This window comes from Apteryx rowi, unplaced genomic scaffold, assembly GCF_003343035.1.
Source record: "Apteryx rowi isolate R43461 unplaced genomic scaffold, aptRow1 scaffold_159, whole genome shotgun sequence".
Taxonomy (NCBI): Eukaryota; Metazoa; Chordata; class Aves; order Apterygiformes; family Apterygidae; genus Apteryx; species Apteryx rowi.
Genome location: NW_020447852.1, coordinates 1,266,984 through 1,286,713, shown reverse-complemented (window position 1 = coordinate 1,286,713; position 19,730 = coordinate 1,266,984). Strand labels below are relative to the sequence as shown.

The following is a 19,730-nucleotide window of genomic DNA, read 5'->3' as shown; positions in this document are numbered from 1 at the left end:
GGCGCCGTTCCCGCACGGCGACCCGGCCCTCAACGAGCAGGAGAAGGAGCTGAAGCGGCGGCTGAAGAGGCTCTACCCGGCCGTGGACGAGCAGGAGACGCCGCTGCCCCGCTCCTGGAGCCCGAAGGACAAATTCAGCTACATCGGCCTCTCCCAGAACAACCTGCGGGTGCACTACAAAGGTGAGGGCCGGGCCGGGGCCGCGGCGGGCTCGGGGCAGCTGCCCGGCCCGGCCACGGGCAGCGCGCACGGGAGCAACAATAACAGGAAACAACGCGCTCTCCTCTCCCTCTCTTTCTTCCTTTTTTTTTTTGGACCCCTAAATAGTGCGCAATATGGAGAAGGAGGGTCTTGCTTTTTCTTCTTTCAGCTTTATTTTCTAGCCTTTCCCTTCCCCCTCTTCCTCCCCCCCCCGCTTTCTGTCGCGGTGTTTTTTTTGGGGGGGGGCAAAGGGCCGCCCCCGCCTCCTTACGCTCCTGGAGGGGGCATTATGTAAGCTCCCCGGCTTCCTCCGGGGGTCCAGGTATCGCCCGAAGGTTTGGGTGTAAGGCAGGAGAATAAAGGAGGATCGGAATGACGTGTCCTGTTTATGGTAATGAGTGAGAAAAGAAGTGTTTTCTTTTTTTTTCTCTTCTCCTTCTCTCGAGAACAGTAGGGGTTAAATGGAGTTAAGAGCAGCAAGCGTTAAGCTATTAAACACGGAAATGACGGGGAGGGGAAAGCCCGGAGAAAAACATGGTTTATTTTTAAACTGTGAAAAATGGAATTAAAGTCACTGACTGTCGTCGTGCCTGGGCATTGTACAGACTACAGAGTGATTTGAGGGAGGGAATGAGAGTAGGGCTTACATGGAACAGAGTGATTTTATGAATTTGTACTGACCTGTTTCATAGTTAAGGTTACAGATTTTCTATAAAAGATAAATTGAAAGTATGTGTTTGTATAAATCAGCAGGCAGTAACAGTAGAGAAACTTAAGTGTTGATTGTTATGAAATGTCATAAAACCTGGAAACACACGCATACACTCTGACCTGAAAAAACACAGACACATCTGGTGTTCTAGGCCCAAGTCCTAAAGCAGAAGTGTTGTGGATTCAAAATCACTTCCGAGTTGGCCGTGAAGATTTGGATCTTTTGTCAGTCTGTAGTCAAATGAACGTCAAATGAAGGGAAAAAACAACCTTGCAATTACCCTTTCTCAGAGTTTATGGTAGTGAAATCCAAGTGAAATCTCGATAAACATGTTACTGTTTAATCAGAGGAGGAAAACGGCAACACAAACACATGGTAGGATTTGGCTGCCATGAAAGGATTAAATGTACTCTGTAAGATTTTTTTTAACAGAGAGGCTGTACTGTTACATACAAAATACTCTATTAAAAATGCTAAGTTTAATGCATCATACAAAGTTAATACATTTGGAGGTTGATGACTAGCTATAGAGCCGGTTTCTGGGAGGCACTGAGTGATTTAAGGACATGTTATTTAATATTCAACTTCGAATTTCCTGGCTTTTGTTCAGTGTTTTATGACCTTGTATTTTTAGAAGCATTTAGAAGTATTTTCTGGTGCTTAGTGGCTGCAGTGTTTTTCATAGCATGACCATAGCTCTATGGCCACCAAGTCCTTCTGTTTGTTTTCCTTTACTTACTTTTATTGCGCATGGACTAGAATTTAGAGACGGAACCTCTCTGGTCTGTCAGTGTAATTGTAGAAGTATCTTTTCAAGCTTTCTTGGTGCTGTTCCTCTCTGTCCTCTCTTATCTCTTGCCTAAGTGTTAAAAAAAAGAAAATCATTACTTCAAAGAAATTTGAAGTAGACTCCACATGTTCCTGAAATATAGGTAACATTCTAGATATTCTACCAGAAGTCATAAAGCACAGTTGTCAGGTTATAATAAATAAATACCTTTACTTAGCTGTTAAGTAATAGCGTGAGGGGAAGGTTGAAGAGTTCCTGGATTAGTCCAGAGGACTGTGAAAAGGAAAGGTGCAAATATAATATGTATACACTTTTCTTAATCCTAACGTCAGATGGGAGTGAATGGCTTCTTTAGTGGCCCATCTTTTCTTCCTGGTAATTTAAAGGTGGTGGCTATTAGAGCAGCCCTATGTATATGTTACCAGCCTGGTACCTGGAGTTGCTAACTAGGCTAAGCAATGAGTGGTATCAGGGCATCCCTACCTATGAGAACTGGAAAAGAAGCACTAAAACATCTGCTGCCTCTCTTCCCCCCAGATCCCTCAACCCAAAGAATAAGAAAAAAGGGAAGAGAATTGAGAGGCTGAGTGAGGAGAATAGGGAAGATAGCATGAAATAATGTGAAATGTTCTCCCTACAAATCAGTTGCAAGTAGAGGTCTTGAAAGAAAGTGTTCAAAATATGTGCCTGTGGAATACTGGCACTTTCTGTACTTCTGAAGCTATCTAAGCAGTGGTGAAAGAATGGAAGACGTTTTTGTTAGAAAGGGAATTTAAATCGCACATTGAGCTTGGATAAAGATCTGTTGTATTCTGGACCAAAGTAGTCAGGGAAGGGGGAAAAAGACAGGTCTATACAAAGCCCATAATCAAAAGCAGTTTCCCTGTATTTTCTGTTACCTTAGTATGTAGGTACCTGTACACTTATTCAAGCTTTCTCTGTTGTTTCAGTAGCTTTCTGACTGTAGAGCTCTTTTTCTGGAGTAGTTTCTTCCTATCTGTGACTGACAGGAGGCACTTTTTCTGGTAACATGAGTGTTTTTCTCCCACCCTGGATGTGTTGGGGAAACTTGACTCTGAAAAAATTAGGGGGAAAGGGGCAAAGAATTAGAAAAACACCTTCAAAGTCATTTTCTTCATATCATTTAATAATTTTAACATGCTGACTTATTGCCAGCAACGATACTTTTGTTTCATTGGTTTGTGAGAGAAAATGGTCATCTCTTTGTAACTTTGAAGATTCCTTTAGTTTTCTTGTATACCAGTGAACAACTTACATGGAAATGTGAGCTGTGTAAAATATCTCCTACTCATTGCAGCTGTGATGCTTTGTACTGCATTTCTGGACCTGAAGCTTTTTGCAGGCATCTCAGAGAGTGGTTAAAAATCAAAACTGCCACAAAAATAGATTGACCTAGAGGTCAAGGTGTAGAGAAGGGAGTGCAGTTGGTATCAGGACAACAGCTCTTTAAATTTTATGGGGCTGAACAAAACTGAAGAATCACTTATATTCTGTCACATTATCTATCAAAAGTGTAATGTTATTTAAAAAAAGAAAAGGAAAGAATACATGCTGAGGTGGTACTTTGAGGGGAGGGTGCATAGACTGTCATGTTGTCTACTGGAACAGGCACAATTTTTTTGAATGTTACACTTCTTCTGTTATGCTTTTACACTTTTACAAATTCCTACTCGATTATGAAGCTTTGTCAAAATCTGAGTATGGAATACATATACGGTGGCATCAGTGATACTGTYGTATAGTAAAGACTATACTGAATAGTACCTTTTTTTTTTTTTTTTAAGATGGATGAATGTGCATTTCTGTGTTGCTGCCAGTTGTGGTATGTTTATGTAAGGGAGAAATGAAAAACAGTATCAAAAAATAAAATTTGTGTCATTTCACTTAATTGTGATATTAAACACTCTGAGCTGGTGTCTTTAAAGACATCTACCTTCAGTAGTTCAAACTTACTTTTTGGACATTCAGAATTAATGCATGAATCTTGTGAAAAAACAGTGAATTCATAAATGATATATGTAATGTAACTTGTGTCTATTGGAACATTCGCCTTTCCAGCAGATACTCATCTATACTATGTTGTATAAGGAGATAACACAGAGTTAACACAGGATTTAGCCATAAAAAAAATAGAGAGAGAATTATGTAAACAGACTAAATCATTAGTGATAAAATCATGGAAAGTCCTATACTAATTTCACTTAAGTCAGTCTTGTGACAATTGTCCAAAGAAGTTGATAAAAGTTATGCAATTTTGAGTAAGCTGCCATTGCTCAAAATTTTCTAATGTGTTATGGGCCAGGAAATCTTAGCCAAACATTTACAATACAGTTGCCTTTGAACTGTTTTAGTGCTAAATTTAAAAAAATTTCTGTTTTATTTTTCAGTGTAAGCTATGCCTCCCAATTTCTATAACARAAGAGGATTCTGTAATACTAATTCTGTAATGCCATTCAGTGATATAAGGACAGCGTAAATTCTTCTGGCAGAAAAGCACACTTGAAGTACATTCAGTACTCAATGTAAGATACAGTACAGTACATCTGTCCTGAACACCTTTGTAGCTCTGAGATGTCTTGCTTTGCTAAAATGGGGGGAAAAGCTGAAGTGAAATCAGATGCACGCCTTTTTTTCTTGTCTCAGTAAAAATCTTCCTTACGATTTCAACAGAAGATTAGGCTTTGATTATGTTGTTTCTGTCAGTGTTAGCAAGCGATTGAACCACCTGTTGGAAATAACTGCAGTTCAGCTTATGTAAACTTCATTCAAGGATTTAAACTGTACAAACATGCTTACCTTTGTTTAGGTAGACACTCCCAATTCTTTTGGACTATTCAGTGTATATGCATAATGTGTTTAGATTTAGGTTCAAAGATTAGATTCTTTAAAGTTGAAATGGTTTCTCCAAAGATTTTTTTTTTATCTGAAGTGTCATTTTCAAGTAGATGGAATTTAACTTTAGATTATTTTCAATTTAATTTTGTTAAAGGACTGATTATACTATCTTTAGTAAAAATGATCAGTGTGAATGACTAGCTGCTTCAAAACAAAACAGCTTTTATTCATGAAGCATGGTAGACTCACTGCTGCCCCCCCCCACACACACACACCTCTCCAATGCACCTGGCATCTGTCTGCCGAGGTCTCAGTGCTGAAAATAATTCGTTTTTAATGTTAAATAATACATACTTTAAAAATACTCTTTTAGGCTTTAACTACAGCTTGTAACCATAAAAAATCTCTGTTTTAGGTAACGTGGGGAGGACAGTGTTCACATAATTTACTTCAGGCATTTGGATCCTCCAACTCAGAGGATCAGAGTGGGATGTCTGAGTTCCCTTTTAATCAAAAGCAGAGAAGTGGGGATTCAGATTACCAAAGAACATGGCAGTGGCATATAATGTCAAACTAAAGGGCCACCCAGCTTGGTATCCTATCAGTGGCAGTGGCCATAAGTGAGTGTCTAAGGAAAAAAATCTAAAAACATGGCAACCATATATGAGATCTGTGTTTCCCTCTTGGTTTCCAGCCATTTTAAGCTGAAAGACATCCAGAGCTGAATGCAGTTTCTCAGTTAATTTCTGCTCTAGAAGCTTGCTCATTGTGCACTTAAACATCAGCAACCATAATATCCTTTGGTAAGAAATTTTGCAGCTCGACTACCTGCTCTGTAAAGAGCCTCTTTCTTGTTTTAAAGCTAGCTGATGACTAGCTTCTTTTGACACCTTGTGTAGTCTAACGTAACTTGGTAATACTGAAGGTCTTAATTAATGTGTTGAGACATTTCAGAGGTATTTTGAGTATTTGAAAGTAGCAAACTCCTTGATGCTATTGAATTTGCTGTTAGAAATAATACTGCAACTAAATAAAAGCTGCATACTCAAACAGTAAAATGCGATTCATAGGAAACTGTGTTAAAGGGATAGCCGACTAAATTTAGGGTTTCTTTTGCTTTAATGGGGTGAAAGTAGTTTTGGGCACTGACTTCCACAAATGTGTTGCTTCACCACATGAAGTGTTTGGCAATACTGGTAAGGTATCCTGTTACTTCTGCCCCTGTGTCGACCTCTTATTTGCAGTGTGACAGCTGTGTGTGGCTGGGCTGTGAACTGGATCAGGGAACTGATCTGCTGCTTAAAAAAAATCTGGTAGGTTTCTTAAAGCCAGATCAGTTAATCAATCCAGTTCATGGTATGTCCTTGCAAATAGCTGCCTGGATTTTGGCTGGGGGGGGGGGGGGGAACAAGGGGAATAGCTTCAGGAAGAGGAAGATGTGCTAAGAATACTTTAAATTGGTATTGCTGCCAGACGCTTAGATTGTAATTTCACAAGACAAAGTCCCCTTGGTAATAGCTGTACATTTTCAGTAGTATTTGGCTAGTTCCTAATGGTTTGGTATTCTATGTGGAAGACTTGACCAAATAAGGAAACTGACTAGAAGTGAAACTACACAGATTTTTCAAGTGCATAGAGTAACCAGGGGAACTTCTTTTAAGTCTATTTTAAATGTCCTTAGATTATTACTTTAAAAATAATTTTTTTCCCCTCTGTTTTTAAACTAAAGTTTCACTTAATTAAAGGGATCTCTGAGAAGTTCAGTGTTCTACCCATAAAGTTTGGGGTGCTTTATTAGCTGAAGGATTTCTGCATACTTAAGAATGGTAATCTGATTTATGGCAGCTGAATGGTGAGCAACCAGCACTTGAAAACCCAGAAAAACTCATGGAACTTGGTTATTACCTTGGTTGACTCAGCCTGAGGAAATAACTTAACAGTGGTGAACAATAAAACGTGCATTCTGTCTTGTATATAGAGGTTTAAGTTACTGTATTTTTCCTCATCTGAGTCTTTTGAAACCAGTATGCAGAAGGTAGGTTATAAGCTTATTATAGTAAAACCTGAGAGGTGATCAAAGCATCTTTATAGAAAATAAATGTTTATTGATAACATACTGAACTGAGCAATTCATTTGCACCCAGAAAATTAAGGTAGTTGGCTGGTTCCCTTAAGATGGTAACACATTGAGGCAAACTAGTTATGTCAGAAGTAGATCAAACCTAATCTCAGTGAATGAAGGATTTTTCCTGTGCTAGCAAAGGTTTGGATGCAGATGTGGCCACAATGAAAAGGAGAGATTTTCTGGGGTCAGTATGTCATTTGGTAAGAGATGGTGGTGCTAGCTCTACAGGTAGAGAAACTTTTGTTGTTGTATAAACATTTGCACTAGAGAGCTTTGTGTATAGCTATTGTGGTAGAGGTGTAGTAGCATAGGTCAGCTGTGCCTAATCTTTCTGGCTGACTAGGCCATCTATCCTTTTCTTGCAGTTGCTTCCTTGCTGTGTGACTGGACTTGTTCCACATGTGAGATATATTTAATTTGTGCATGAGAAATAATTCCAGCATTTCCTGGAAGGAGTGTTTTTTCTTTGCATACGCACATCAATTGCTATGCAGGTGCAGGAGACCTCCTGTCCCAATTGGAGATGACAGCTGGAGTGCTGTAACCAGAGCAATTCATACAGCACACTCAAAACAGTCTTCTCTTCCAGCATGCCTCAGCTCCACACTGAGAGTGAGCATGTGCTCTGTGTGAATTATTCTTATGGCAACAGCAGTCCATCCCTGGTTACAGTCTTACTGAAATACCTCCTGCCAGGGTCCAGTACACTTTTCTCCTTGTTTTTTTTTTTCCTGTGTCCTGTGACTCAGTGTATGCCTTTCCCACAACAGTTGAGGGATTCTGGTATGCTCAAGAAAGATTGGGCTTGCTTGAACAGGTGGCTGCTAAAACAAGTCATCTGACCAGAAGCCTGCTTCAAAGTTGCCTTTGGGACAAAGGGCTGTGAAGAGGATGATGCATTCAGGTGCATTTGTCTTAGTGGATTATAAGTGGCCTTTGGGTTTAGGTTGACATTCCTAGTGTAGGCAAGAGCTGAGACTGGACATTCTTGTTGTAGCAGAGCTGATATATAATGGGCCTTATAAGAAAAAGGAAAAGGAGCTGCATTAACTCAGTTGCAAGGTGTGATGTTAATACTGTCTTGAAATAGCATTCAGAACTTGGAAATGAGTTACCAGTAGTGCATTCTATATAGTGACTGATGTTTACACTGAAGAACATCAGTATTAAAGTATCTTTAAATAATTTGAAGATTCAGAAACAGTGAGAGTTAGATAAAACTTGGTTATATGATGTTTCAGTCTAAAAATGAGTAAAACGTGTGTTTGAGAAACCATACAGTTTTTTCAAAAACTCAGGTTGGCTTGTGAATTATGTGACTTATTACTATGAAATTTCTTTTCTAGTTTCCCTTCAAATAATAGCAGAACCTTTTAGAATAACATATGCAGAAATTCTACCATGCTTGGACAAGTGGCAATGCTAATGACTAGAATAGGAATTTAACATTGGAAGAAAATATTCTAGCATGCAAGTGAGCCTAACTGGAATATTATATATTGCTTGCTCATAATGTAAGACTTTTGTTTTGAGTAGTTGGCATGTATACTGTTGAGTCACCTACAGTTATCTAAAATACATTTTCATTGTGTTTTGAATGTAATTCTCTTTCAGGTCATGGGAAAACTCCAAAAGATGCTGCTTCTGTTCGAGCTACACATCCTATACCTGCAGCCTGTGGAATATACTATTTTGAAGTTAAAATTGTCAGTAAGGGAAGAGATGGGTAAGCATTGAATGCATTATTAACTAATTATTACTTGACCTACTCTTTCACATTGTCTGTCTTTTAATCAGTCAGATGTCTTTGGTACCAAAACTTTTTTTTCCTATCTCACTACTTTTAATGTAGCTTAATTCATTATTCACAGGATGTTGCACTCTGATATTTGGTAGCTTTGAATGAATTGATTGTGGTATTAATTATCCACAAATCAGTGTCCACATTAAAACTACCACAACAGCGTCTCACTTTCTGTTTTGTCAGAGAAGTTAGGGTTTTAATGACCATAGTTTGAGCCTGCTCATACTTTTAACGGTGTAGTTTTTTGTCTATATGGTTTTATAGACATTCAAGTAATTTCTAAAAAGCTTTTATATTGTTCAATAAACCAACTTTCCTCCTCAGTCCTGTCTTTTCCTGGATGCCATATTAATTTTAAAAAGGAAAATTACCTTTATAGCTACTTGCTAGTGAACAATAATAGGAATAATGGGGAATGTTAAATGTTCTGATAGGTGCCTGGGAATTAATGATCCTATGGAAAGAACATGAGTTGATGAGTAAGTACAGCTGGTACTTCCCAGAACTATGAATTTGAATTATGAATGTGTTAAAGTGTAGGTGATGGTCATGTTTAACTTTACTGAGGCAAATAGCTTCCCTGGGAATATCCTGATGTGGTAATGAAATCTTTTCTAGACCACTTTAATTGCTTTTCATCTTTTTTTTTTTTTTTTTGGTAGAGGGTATGTTTTAATACTGAGACATTGATTATATTGCCTATATAGGATTTATGTAAGCAATACTTCTTTCTGCTGTGCTGTAGTGTTTACTGTGGTAGTACTTAAAGGTTCCATTCAGAATTGAGTATCATTGTCCTAGGTACTGTACGATCATGTTGTAGAGGCCAATGTCCAGTTGTGAAAATAAATCTTGAGAGAACTATTCTAGAGCTCTTTGGTTAAAGTTCAGTACCTTTATCTTTTCTTTGTGTTGCTGCTGTTTCATTCTTTCATTCTCCCTCTGTTCTGTAAGTCTTTTCTGCTTCAAAAATAGTAAGCAAACTTTTATGTTTTAGTTATTGTGTTGTATAGGGATATTTTGAAAGGATTACCTCTCAGTACCACTGCTGCCTCATAGGGGTGCATATGATAGTTTGTTGTTGGTCCTGTTCCCAAAAGTTCTCTCTGGGAGAGTTCTTTGCTATGAAAACCTTATGTCTGTAACTGCTTTTGTCACGCTATAAAGTTCTAATTACTTTTAAAACGAGATGATAGAAGTTAGTGTTTTAAGTAATGTTGTGCTGTCAATTTTAGGAATACCTTTGTGCTTTTTACTCCTTAAATATTTTAAAATTTATGGCCTGCTATTGCCAGTTAAGTAGAGGTTATTATTGTGATTTGCCTAGTGATGCACGTCTCCTCCTGAAATATATTTGTGTCTGTTTAGTTTGGAAGTTAGCTTTTTTTGAAGTGATTAATTTGAACTGGTGTGCATGTCTGTATGTAGGAGAGGCCGTAATTTTACATAACTCATCTGACACTTTACCCTTGGAGCTTTTCATATTGCTTTTTAGCCATTTCTAAGTCATGCAGGGCAGTCTTACAAAAGTATTGCAATGGGGTTATGAAGTAGAAATTGTCTTTGAGTAAGATCTTTCAAGGTATGTACTTTAAATAGTCATTTGTGCGCTGCACATAGCTAAGACTTGTGAAGATACCTGTTGAGATTCTTTAAAAAATAGAAGGGTATTTTTTTTTCATTTAATGGTAATATATACTGCCTTGTCCTTGCATCAGCCTTGTGACCTTTTTTTTCAGCGTCACTTTAGAGAACATCATTGTCTGCATAATGAGATGATATGTCTATTTTCTTCATTGTGTAAGGTAATATGGATGCTGGGGAATACCGTACATGGAGCCAAGGCCATATCTAGCTTAGTTGGTGATGAGCAGGAGCTGACATATGGACCCTCACTGGATGGGTGTATCTCTGGACTCTGCTTTCAGGTCCAAGCGGTCTTTGGCTATATGCAGTGTGAACCTGTTATGGTTCTGTGCTCTGCTGCATCCAAACTAATGAATCCTTCTGGAATAAGTAAACTGGGGAATTTAATGCAGAGACAGCTATGTAGGTCTGCAAAACCCAGTTTGTCTTGTAGGGCTTATTAGTTCTTTCTCACTGCCTGTTGTGTTTCAGCTGGCTGGCTCCATGCACAGTCTTTCCAATTTCTTCTTCTTTACTTAGCATCTGGTAATAGGACCACAGTTTAGGAAGACCTTACCTGTATAGGGCCAGCATGTTACTAATAGGGTCAATTAGTTTAAACTCGTTACTGCAGCAACATCTGTTTTCAAGGCCTAAGCCTAGCCATGGAAGCAATGCAGCCATATTTTATGATACTGTTTAAAAGTAATAAATCCTAAACTACCAAAAGCAACTCAGATGTCTGTGTATGTGGTTCCAGTACAGCTTGCAACCTTCATAAATGCCCACAGATAATTTAAAGCTGTTTAATTGGGGTTCCCTTTGGTAGTGGCTTTTATTTTTTTTTTTTTATAAACCTGACTCAAAGTATTTCATCAGTGAAATATATGGGCAAGTCTAGCAGCATTTTTATAATTTGTGTGCTCTATTTGGTGTGACTTGCCTCAATTCATCAAAAACCTTTTACTAAAACCCTAGTCTGGGAGACTTATTTTTTGTACTGCTGTAGCACTTGGAGACCTTAGCCCTGGACTACGATCTTGCATACCTGAAGATTGCTAAGCAATCCCAAAGATGACTCTCCTTGACCAAAGGAGTATGGTCCTTTTCAGTAGAGGGCATAAATACAGCATGGCTTTTGCTAACTCTATCTGTATGAGAACAGCATTGTTTTTGTCATGCTAATAACCTAAGTCAGTAAATTCTGTATGTATTGGGGAGTTAAGGGCAGAGTCTTGAGCAGGAATTTGAATGCTTTAATTTTGCAGACATTCATGATAAGGAACTCCTAGGCATTAGGGACACTTTGTAGAAAGCATGAAAACAGGCTTGCTAGAAAATAACAGATGCCTGTGGAGGTTGATGTTGCCGGTCAGATGAAGGCAAAAGTTGCTTTTTGATGCTAAATGAGAGTTCATAGGGCATAAGATACCATGCAAAAACTGCTTGTAACAAACAAGGAAAAGGGAAGTGAGAATGAAGCTGAAAAGTAGTAAGGTTCAAATGTCTTTGACATAGAAACTGTCTTGGTATTTGTATGGTGTTTGGCACAAAGGGTCCTAAGGTCCTTTCTGTGCTGCTGCTGCAATACAGATATGTGAAATAATTGTCTTGAGAATTTTTGAAATTTCTTAAATGTGCTAACTAGTTGTCATGTTGCTCTGTAAATATTTTCTGTTGTTCTGCATTTCTTCAATTTTCTTCCTTAATTTTTTGCCTCCTTTTGCAGTCTGAGGACCTGTGTTTAATTTTCCTTTTATACTGTTTTTTAATTTTTTGTTCTGTTTTACTTTGTTTTGTTTGGCCTTATGTGGAGCATTGTGAACAGGGATGTGCGCAATGGGAGATGGCAAGAGCAAATGACTAATGGACGTAGGTATGGGGAAGAGTACAAAGATGACGATTAAAAGGTATGGTAGGAAGAACAGTAGTAACTGCAAGTTATATCCTGTTCTCTATTGGTAGCTCCAGTTAATAAACAAAAACAAACATGTCAGTCAAAGCAGAGGGTATTGCAGCAACTACTGTCAAAATACTCTGATATAGCTGGAGAAACTAAACATAGCTGTAGCTTTAACTTAAACTTTTTAAAGCTCCAAATGTACTCCTCATTTGCAATTGTTTTACCAGAGAACCAGAAGTAACATAGAGTTTTTATTCTGTAATTTCTTAATATAGTGCTCAGGGGAATGAGATGGGCATTGTATTGTCTTTTCCATACAACTCTCATTTTTTTTATCTAAATTTCTAGGGTAGGAGCCAATTAGCTAAGATTGCCAATGATTAATGATCTAGGAATTGGAATGAATGAATATGTGCTATGTTCTGTAGATGTGTTCTTATTATAAGCCGTAGTCTCTAAATCTATTACGCTCCTAAAGTTATTTACTGTCCCCTCACTTTCCCCAAATGACTGTGGTGGCCATTCTCTTATATTTGGATGCACTCTTTTTCCAGCCTCTCTCAAATTTAGCTTTCAGTTTTCTAATGCTGCTTTTTACTGAGTTCAGTTCTGCTAATCTTTTACATGTATAGGTCCTCAGACTTTCCGTAAAGGGATAATGCATCTGCCTTACAGCCCCACAGTAAACATGTTATTTCAGGTAGCAGTTAGTTTCCTTCTTACACAATTGAAAGATACTTGCATGATGCTATCATAGTTTCTGTGTAAACTACAAGTCTTTAGCTTTGTGCTGTTTGTGTTTGCTAGCTTTGTGCTGTTTTTGAGGGCATCCTTCTGCAGTTGTGAATAGCCATCTATAATCTCTCCCAGTTAAGGGTCTGTGARCTTTATGGGAACCTTTGGTAGCACACTTTGACAGTCCATTCTGGGCATGTAAGCATATTCCAGTTCCACTTTCCAAGGGGCTGTGTCAAGGGCATCCAGTGACTACCTGGCTTTTCAGAAGCAAAATACTGTCCCATTATTTTAGATAATATATAACGTATGTGTGTATAATTTATTGTGTGGTCATCCATTTCCACACGTATTTCAGTCCTAGGCTTGTTGGCTCCTGGAATGAATCTCTTTGTCTCCAGTCATGGCAATGGCTTTTGAATGTTTACAGTTCTTACTCTAAGCTGTAGTTTGAACACTTTGTGGTTATTTGGCCACGAGAAGTAGTCTTTGAACATTTGTTGGGTTCTTCTTCTTGTGCCAGTTTGTAACTTATGCCAGCTACACAGTAAATGAAAATGGGTAGCTCATTCTCCAAAAGTTGATCTAAGAGTGAGTTATTTTTCAGTCAGATTACTTCTCCAATATGGCTGTTTGTATGGCTTTGTGAGTAGCTCTGGCAGCATAAGAGAGAGGAACTTGGGGCAAGAATGAGTGTCTGGACTCAGGTAGTGTGGGAATGCTAGTTTTGGCCATGGTACCRACTTATGCCCATTTAATGATAGTTGAAGTACAGCTTTTCTTTTTTTAACTTTGAGGAGAGACTCACTGGTGTCTTGTTTCCTTTACTTGGAAAGTGAACTCTTTGGGAAAATACATTTATCCTCAGTATTTTGAATTTCTGTCCATTCTTTGCATTATTCATTGATTTGTAAATACAATTACTAACAATGGGCAAATCATAGAAATTACACTTATTTCTGGGTAGTCTATACTGCTTTTAGAGCAGGTGAGGAAAATGTGTGCTTAAAATCCAAAGTGCTCTAAGCAGGTGTGCTTTTCTGAAGAGAAGAATGAAAAGCGTTGGAAGTAGTAAATGTCTAGGAAAAAAAAGTGAAAGTTCAGTTTAGAAAGGCTTTAATCTTTTAGCAAATAGCACTTAGAATAGCTTACATTTCTGTGAGCATGGTTGTTTAGTCTGTAGTGTGGTTGTATTGGTGCAGATCTTCATGGGCATGCTTTATGTTGCATGTGTAAGTTCTATGCTACTACTAAATGTTCTACACTAAAATAAATTGTTAGTTCAGCAACTCATGCAAATTACCAGTGTGTTTTTTGCTAAAGCACTGTAAATAAGGCTTTAGATACTTCTGGATGGCTGTTTTTTAACACTGACCATACAGTCAATTGTTTGTTGCTTTGGCAGTGCATGGCAGTATACATCTTGCACATGATGAGGCGGGCGTAGAAATAAACAACTATCCTAAAGAATCAAATCCCATGAACACAAGGTTTAACTTTTCATGTAACACTCATGCCTGTGTTTTAGTCTGAGCTGTCCTAGTGTGTTGAGTGACGTTTATGCAAAACCTGTGTTTACTGTCTTTCAGAGCATGTATGTGTATAGCTTTAAACAAAAATCATACTTTCTTATTTTGAATTTTGCTTCTGTTGCAACAAGTTGGCTTTCCCTTTAGCATCTAGTATACCCATTTTCTTGTTCCCAACAAAGCACAAACCAGTAAACAAAATACAAAACAACTTCAGTTCCTGTTTTTTCACTTGTGTTCTGTATGTTACTAATCTAACCTAAAAGCTTAGTGTGGTCTTAAGGCCTATTTTTCAGTTTTGATATGTCCTCAAAAAGCAGTTATCAGTCTCTTGGCAAAACAGTCTTTTGTTACAATACAATATCTTAACTGTGTTCGGTCTCTGTTTGCATATGGATATGTCTTGTGGCATTAATAACAGATTACTGGTGTGTAGAGGTGTGTAGAGATCTGATGCAAGGAAAGTCTGAAGTAGCTTTCTTGCATTAGTGTCTTGATTTGAATTGCAGCAGGTGCAAGAGGAGATTGGGTCACGAGTCAGAAAGACTATGTTCTCTGAAGCTATACTTCTTTTTTTACCTGAGTATACAGGACCAGACATTTGAGAAAGTGGGAAGAAATGCAACTAAATATGCAAGAGGATTATTTGAGATTTGTGCTTCATTAGTCAGAGATGTGAGGAACTGAAACAAAAGAGGTTTATTTCGTTGTTTTTGTTTTCTAGAAATGAAGGTTCCTAATTTTAAAAAGAAAGACCAAGAGAATATATTTCATTTCTTGATTCTTGTATATATTTTTTAAGTTATTGCTTTCTTATGAGGTTCATTCACGCAAATGTAATACATGAATACTAATCTTACTGCAGACCTGACATATATTACCTTATCTCTGCAGCTATCCTTTTCTGGCAATATATTACCCCAAAAGGCTTTTGTGTTTAGAAGTGTTACTAGGGAGAAATTGTGCAACCTCAGAAAGTCGGAAATATTTCTGAAGATTAGATCAGTAAATTAGAATCTTTCTAAGAACATTATAAGAATTACAAGAAAAACATTATAGGAATAACAGTTTGAAACCCTATAAAGGATGATTGCCTGACCTTTTTTTTTTTTTTTTCTTCAATGTAGAACTGGATTCATCTGAAACCTGGGCTTATCATGTTCAAAATACTGTTTCCTTGGAAACATTCCATAAAATTAAACTTGTCTTCAGTTTGAAATGAAAGACTCAAACTGTCTATGGCATATTTTGAAACACTTAAATAGAGAAAAAAATTAACAGCTTATTTCTTATTGTGATTGTGTAGACAATAAGGCTCTTGGATTGGCATATTCCTACAAAATTTTGGTGCAGACTAACTATATTAAAGATGGAATTTAGACACCTTAGTGTGCTGTATTTCTGACCTTAAAATTAGTATCAGTGAGGGCAGAGTAGGAAACTGTAGGAGGACATTATTTGAACTTTTACATCCTTGCAAGTCGGTCAATTGCAAAGCCTCTTAAAATGTCATTTAGTCTTGAAATTCGTACAGATACTGCAGTTTTTTTCTACTTTTACCTTTTTACTTAGATACTTTCTTGGCAGTAAAACAAACTGCACCCACTGTATAACTGACATTTTTCAGAGTATGTAGTTTGTTTTTCTTAGTTGTCAGCTGATTTGAAACATCAGAATGTTATCAGTTGCCTTATTTATGGGTGTAAATTTGTCTTAGTGCTTGGACTCAATTGCCTTAGGTTCCATACAGATATTTTGGTAACTTAGGCTTTACCACTGCATGATGTTGAGTCATGTTTTTTTAAATTTGTAGCCTGTAGATGAAAACAGGATCCAGATACCAGCTTGATCATTTATTTTTTATCATCACCAAAACAACTTGGATTTCAAGGTATGATGCAGCAGTTCCCCCAGTTATACCATCTTTAATGTAACCTGTAGGCACAATGAAAGCAGGAATTTGACTCTCTGCACATTGAGCTTCCTAATGAAATTTGTAGTAGGCTCTTAAAATTTTTTTTTATTATAACTTACAGTTGTGTCTGAGTATTTTATTGGTCTTTACAAATAGGTTGGAATATTTATGTATTTTTTAACAAGAGAAGTGATATTTAGCACTTAAATTCATCTTTAGCACTACTAAGTTTTCCAAGGTACCTGTGATTTGATATAGTTCTTGAGATTTTGTATTATTTCTTAAGGAACAGGGTGGACAGTACATAATTATCTGAATTCTGATCATCATTGTTGACTTCCACGTTGGAAGATCTTCCATACATCTTCCATATAGTGGCTAAAAAAAAACCCTGCATAGTTTTGAGTAGAAATCAGAATTGTGAATCTCTTGCATGAACTCTGTTAATTGATTTTTTTTTTCCTTCTTCTTTTTCTTTAGCAGTCTCCAGTTCTGTACTATCTCTTGTTACTAATTTTTATTTCTGTTTGTTTCTGCTTATTTTTATATTTCTCACACTTAGTCTGTTCACATCCACATAGAAGCCTTAGACTCCAGCAAAAATGGGTGAATTCAGCTCTTTGAATGAAAAGATACTTGAAGAGAAAATTGTTTTTGTGAGGTTGCTGCTTCTCATATTTCACTGCAGGGAAGCATAGGCTTTTCAGTCTATGATAGTGGAAAAAGTAGGTATCATAATGCATGCATGTTTGGTATTTACTTTGTGGCAAGAAGCTGAATCTTAGTCTAATTTTAGACTTCTGTAGTTTTGCAGTATTCTGAAGAATTCGTATATGGCTTGCAGTTGTGAAGTGTAAACTAAATGATATGCTGAGATTTTAAAATGACAACCTGGAACAAGAGTAAATGCAATTGGAAATGGAAAATCAAGAGTACTTAAGATGCTCTTGCTTCCTTGGTCCTTAATTCTAATTTGGACACACTTTAAATCAGTTTTCAGCTTTGGTCTTTTATTTTAGTCTCTAATCAGTTGACTTCATGTATCCCATGACTAGTTTCACACATTGTTATTTATAATTTTATGAGGTGATGAGTAGCAGCAGGAGAGACCAAAACGCTCAGGAAGAGGGGCTTCTTAAAGCTGGTTGTTAGTCCACCTCTTTCTGTTTGCCTGTATAAGTAATCCTCCTACAGCAGCAGCCAGCGACATTTATGCATGGAGAGCTGTGTAGAGGCACTGCAGGTAAGCAGGGAAGAGTCAAGGGAGGCAGCCTCCAACACATCATTACTCCATTCTGTCAAGCCAGCCAGATCATGCCTATCTTTGGAAGAGCCTGCATGGTGGTGTGAGCATGCTGCTTCCTGGCCTTCACATGGGGCCTTTTCCCAGGGCCCTCGTTCTGGTATGGCACGGCCTGCATGGACCTGCTCTTCCTGTCTGTTCATGGCTCTCTCCTAGACAGCACCCGTTTCTGTGACAGTACATCAGCGACTGATCGAGAGTAGTTTGAGCCCGCGTTGCACCTGGGTGCTAGTGTGTCTGTTCCTTGTGCTGTCCTTCTGCATTTTTATAGTGGGCGAAGGGAGGTAGACTCGAACGCTTAGCTCTGCCACTGAGTTTCGCCTGGTCCTGAAACACCTGTTTTGTGAACCTTAAGGAAGCATATATGAGGACAAATTGTATATTTCATCCAACTAAAGCAAGTAGTTCTACCAGCAATGACTCTGGACCTAAATATGAACTACGCTTGTTTAAAAATCAAAGAAAAGAGACTTTTCAATTTATGAAGCTCATAGGTGCCAGAAATAAAAAATTAAAGCTTCTTTTTCTTAACAATTACATATAGTGTTCTCACATAAATACAATTCATGTTGATGAATTTCGGAGTATCTAAAAACCATATGTCACAATACTGTTTTCCCTATCAATTTACTATGTAGTATATCTAGTTGGACATGAGATCAGCTGTTGATCCAGCTATTACTATAGCTAATTATAAATTAGCTATAGATTGTAGCTGATCTTTTTTTCCTTTTGATGTCTAGAGTAATTATGTTAATTCATTGAAAGGTTTTAATCCAGTTTTACTTGAGTTTCTGTTAATACCTTGTCTCCTGGATGAAATATTGTTAATATTCCAAATGCTCTTAAGTGAATCACAGGCAAAAAAAATGTAGTGTTGAAATATCAGTCTCTTTCCTGGGATAGTGTCAGTGTTCTAGTCATTGCCAGTGGGTGAAGAATCTTTGTTCCCAGCTGTATTAAATTTGGTGGGTATCTTGTACAGTGATTCCATGTTTATGATGATTACGGGGTTAAAGAGTCTCAGAAGACATTTGTGATATCTGAGGGAAAATCCACCGTCTTCATATTAGTGTCAGCTAGAACCACAGTGTTACCTATGGTGATCAATTTCTAGCTATCATTTTATGTTTTTGTATAACCTTAATCCAATTTCTATAAGAATACTGAAATGAAACTTTGTTGGGAATATGGCTCACTTTGAAAGACTCTTGCAGTTGACGGACTTGTTTTTAAAAGTTATCTAAAATTATTTAAAAAATAAATGTCCTTAAATTTGCTTACAGGAAACTTTACAGTAATGAATTTGCAGTCTTTCCATGAGAGTACCTATGTTCAAGATGCAGTGTTAGGGTTTGCCACTTCTTGCTTTCATTTATAATTGTTTTGTTGACTCTGCTGTTGTAATGGTGCCTCAGTAATGTAATTAGCTATGCAGTAAAGACTAATCCTTTTGTTTGTTGCCCTTTGCTTCAGCTCTCCCGTATCTTTAAATGGACTATCTCCTGTATACATTTTTGAGGTTTTATTGTGTGTGTTGGAGAGAGAGGGAGATGTGTGTATAAGTTAGAAAATGTTGGAGGGGAGCTTTGTAAGTACCAAATATAGAGGCAGGTAAGGTAACTGTTAGAGGTGATCAGTAGAAAAAGCAGAAAGCCTTTTACACGATTAAGCATATGACTTCGCTGATTTCCTACGCAGTTTCATTCTGTGTGTAGTTAGCATGTAGTTAAAATAGCAGATTAGCCTGTACTTCCCAGCAGAATAATTCCTTAAAAATTACATCTTGCTTGGTGATAATCTGAAGGTCATATTTGTAGTCTTAAACTATTTTCAAATTGGCATGAAGGGATATTTTTTGTTTCATACAGCTTATTTTTTATTTCATGATAGATTTATGTCAACTAGATTGAACTAGTGTCGAAATGAGTTGTGTGTTTTGATAAATGAGGAAACGTTTAGGTGATTTTTTTAGGAGGTTAGGTGATTTTTGAATGCTTGCTTTAGTTACCAATTTGGGTTTGGTTTTTTTTGTTTGTTTTTTTTGAGTGAAAGTCTAGTCCTTCATTGTGCTGTCTTTCTTTTTCCTGTCATCTTGGGCATGAAATGACTTTTGCTTAATAAGTAGATGTAAAACAGATTTCACTGTCTTCAGGTAGTGTGATATGAGGAAAAAATGCATTTTGACTTTCAAGTATTTTGTTGTTAAATCGTTAAAAATTGTATTAGAC

At 37.4% G+C, this 19,730-nt stretch overlaps 1 protein-coding gene across 3 annotated transcripts in view; it reads left to right on the top strand.

Moving 5' to 3' along the window:
- Nucleotides 1-6: 6 nt before the first annotated feature.
- Nucleotides 7-19,730, top strand: part of RANBP9 (RAN binding protein 9) — a 40,040-nt gene continuing 20,316 nt past the window's right edge. For 2 of the 3 annotated variants that reach the window (XM_026059547.1, XM_026059546.1), the window contains exon 1: nt 16,095-16,172. In XM_026059547.1, coding sequence (XP_025915332.1) covers nt 16,102-16,172 — 71 coding nt within the window. In that variant the 5' untranslated portion in view covers nt 16,095-16,101. Of the gene's footprint in view, nt 183-8,298; nt 8,411-16,094; nt 16,173-19,730 lie in introns of those variants that run through there. The other variant, XM_026059549.1, reaches the window with a different exon arrangement.